The 2,338-nt window shown below is 33.5% G+C and overlaps 1 protein-coding gene across 1 annotated transcript in view; it reads left to right on the top strand.

Moving 5' to 3' along the window:
* The first annotated feature begins 896 nt into the window (after window positions 1–896).
* LOC307009350 (nuclear factor 7, brain-like) overlaps window positions 897–2,338 on the top strand; it is an 8,516-nt gene continuing 7,074 nt past the window's right edge. Inside the window, exon 1 of the mRNA XM_079633032.1 lies at window positions 897–1,671. Coding sequence (XP_079489158.1) covers window positions 1,270–1,671 — 402 coding nt within the window. The 5' untranslated portion in view covers window positions 897–1,269. The remainder of the gene's footprint in view (window positions 1,672–2,338) is intronic.

The raw sequence follows: 2,338 nt of genomic DNA, 5'->3' as shown, positions 1-2,338 counted from the left end.
AGGACAAAGTTTGGTTTTTCAGCAAGAGTGAATGGTTTTGAGTGTAGAGCTTCATTTTGACCTGAAAATAGGATGTTTGGGGAATTGGGTGAGACGTTATGGATTTGTGTTTACTGTTCTGAGAATACGAGGCATAGTTTCAAGAAATGTGTTTAAGCAATCGAGAAAAACTGTAAATAGGTTAAAATATAAAATATAGTTTGTGATATTTAGCTCACTTTGCAGCAAAGGCTCTGTTGGCTTTTATTATTTGAAAAAAGTTAAATTATAAAATTATAAATTATAAAGTTAAATTTATGCAAATATTTTATTATTTGTATGACTACATCACAAAGAGTCAAGTCTTGTAAAAGCATTAGATTGAAAACATTGACATTTCATAAAAGTGTGTAAATAATAGAAACGCAGTTCAAAATGGCCTTTCTTTAAATGCAAATGTTCTTTGAGGATTTCATTTGTGAAGGTAATATATGCCAAGTACTCACTATACACCTAATTACAAGAAGAAGAAAACTTCTGGATGTGTGACAGGCTGTGGAACGGCGTTTGGCCACGGAACATTTTTCAGTCAAATCCCTGTGAATATTATAGGTTGTATTTTTAAGCAGTTTGAATATTTTGGAAGTGAAATATGAAAGGTGAATATGGATTATTGAATTTTTATTAATGAAAATGTGTTTGAAATGTTTTGAATTGAAATATTCACAGCTTAAATATACAACCATGATGAATTTCAGCCCATAAAAATGCAAGCCCTAAAAATACAATGCATTAAAATGAAAGCATGGTTAATGCAATGCATATTTTTTTCAAGTAGTGCAATTCAACAGGCTTTTTTATTTCAAAAACATTTGGCATTATTTGACTTCCATATTTCGTGTTTGATTCAAGGTTTTAATTTATAGCATTATACCTGAGAAAGTTTTAATGTAAGTTTTGGAAAATGGAAGTTAAAATTTAACCTGAAGAAACCCTGATGTTGTTCTTTGAACCAAATGTGATCATAAACTCCGCCCTCTTACAACACTAACCAGGAAGAGACTGACTTATTATTTCTCTTTCTGTCACGCTGACTCTCTTCTCTCTCGACAAAAGCAATAAAGAAGCAGCGATCAGTGGAGAATGAAGACAAACACTTTCAAGAAGGATTTGTGAGACATTTGTTTCTGAACAGACAGCAGATCGTTGTGATTCTCAATGTGATTCATTTTTAAAACCGTAGTTCAGAAAGTGAAAGTAGTTTATGTTGCTGGAGCTCAAACAGTGAAAATGGCTTCACTAAATGTTTCTGCTGAAGAGCTTTCTTGTCCCGTGTGCTGTGATATCTTCAAGGCTCCTGTTGTTTTATCATGTAGTCACAGTGTGTGTAAAGAGTGTCTTCAACAATTCTGGAGAACCAAGAAAACTCAGGAGTGTCCTGTCTGCAGGAGAAGATCCTCAAAAGAAAATCCTCCTCCTAATCTGGCGTTAAAAAACTTGTGCGAGTCGTTCCTGACGGAGAGAAATGAGACGCGTTCATCAGGATCTGAGGAGATCTGCAGTTTACACAGTGAGAAACTCAAACTCTTCTGTCTGGAGGACAAACAGCCTGTGTGTATAGTGTGTATTACTTCACAGAAACACGACAATCATAAATTCAGACCCATCAGTGAAGTGGTTTCATCATATAAGGTAAGACAAATACAAATACAGATCGAGGCTTCGTGAAACAATGAATCAGTTGAAGCAAATGTGCCATAATTGTGTCGAGGCTTCGTAAATCAATCCGACACCCGTCTCAACGGTGACACCTAGTGGTCACTTGCAGGTGTTGATCTGAAACTACCTTGACAACGAGCCATTAAAACATTTGTTGTTTTTTTATTATATTATTTTTCTGATATGTGAAGCTTGTAACCTATAGGCTCCTCACTGTGCATAATGTTATTTTGGTCATGAAAAATTAATATTAATAAAAGAAATCAAGCCACAATGTCTAACTTTATTATAGATTTTTATTAAAAAATATTAATTTCTCTGCTGTGGAAGGCCTACTTCTTTTTTTTTACAGATAATTTCTCCAGCCTTTGAAAAAATCCTCTCACAAGGGACACTTGTTGTTGGCATACACATTTTTTTTTTTTGCAAGGACATACAAATGAGGAAGCCTATGTATCTATCTATTAATCTATATATATTTGTATCTATATATGATCTATATATGTATCTATTAATCTATCTGTCTATATATATATTTCTATCTATGCATCTATTAATGTGTCACTATAGGCCTACTCTCTCTGTCTCTAGCCTATTAGTCAATGTGTAAATTTAAATATAAGCCTAAATATAACTAAAC

This window comes from Phoxinus phoxinus (genome assembly GCF_949152265.1).
Source record: "Phoxinus phoxinus genome assembly, chromosome: 13".
In the NCBI taxonomy this organism is placed as follows: Eukaryota; Metazoa; Chordata; class Actinopteri; order Cypriniformes; family Leuciscidae; genus Phoxinus; species Phoxinus phoxinus.
The sequence above is the reverse complement of the archived record's forward strand: the minus strand, read 5'-3'. Positions and strand labels throughout refer to the sequence as shown.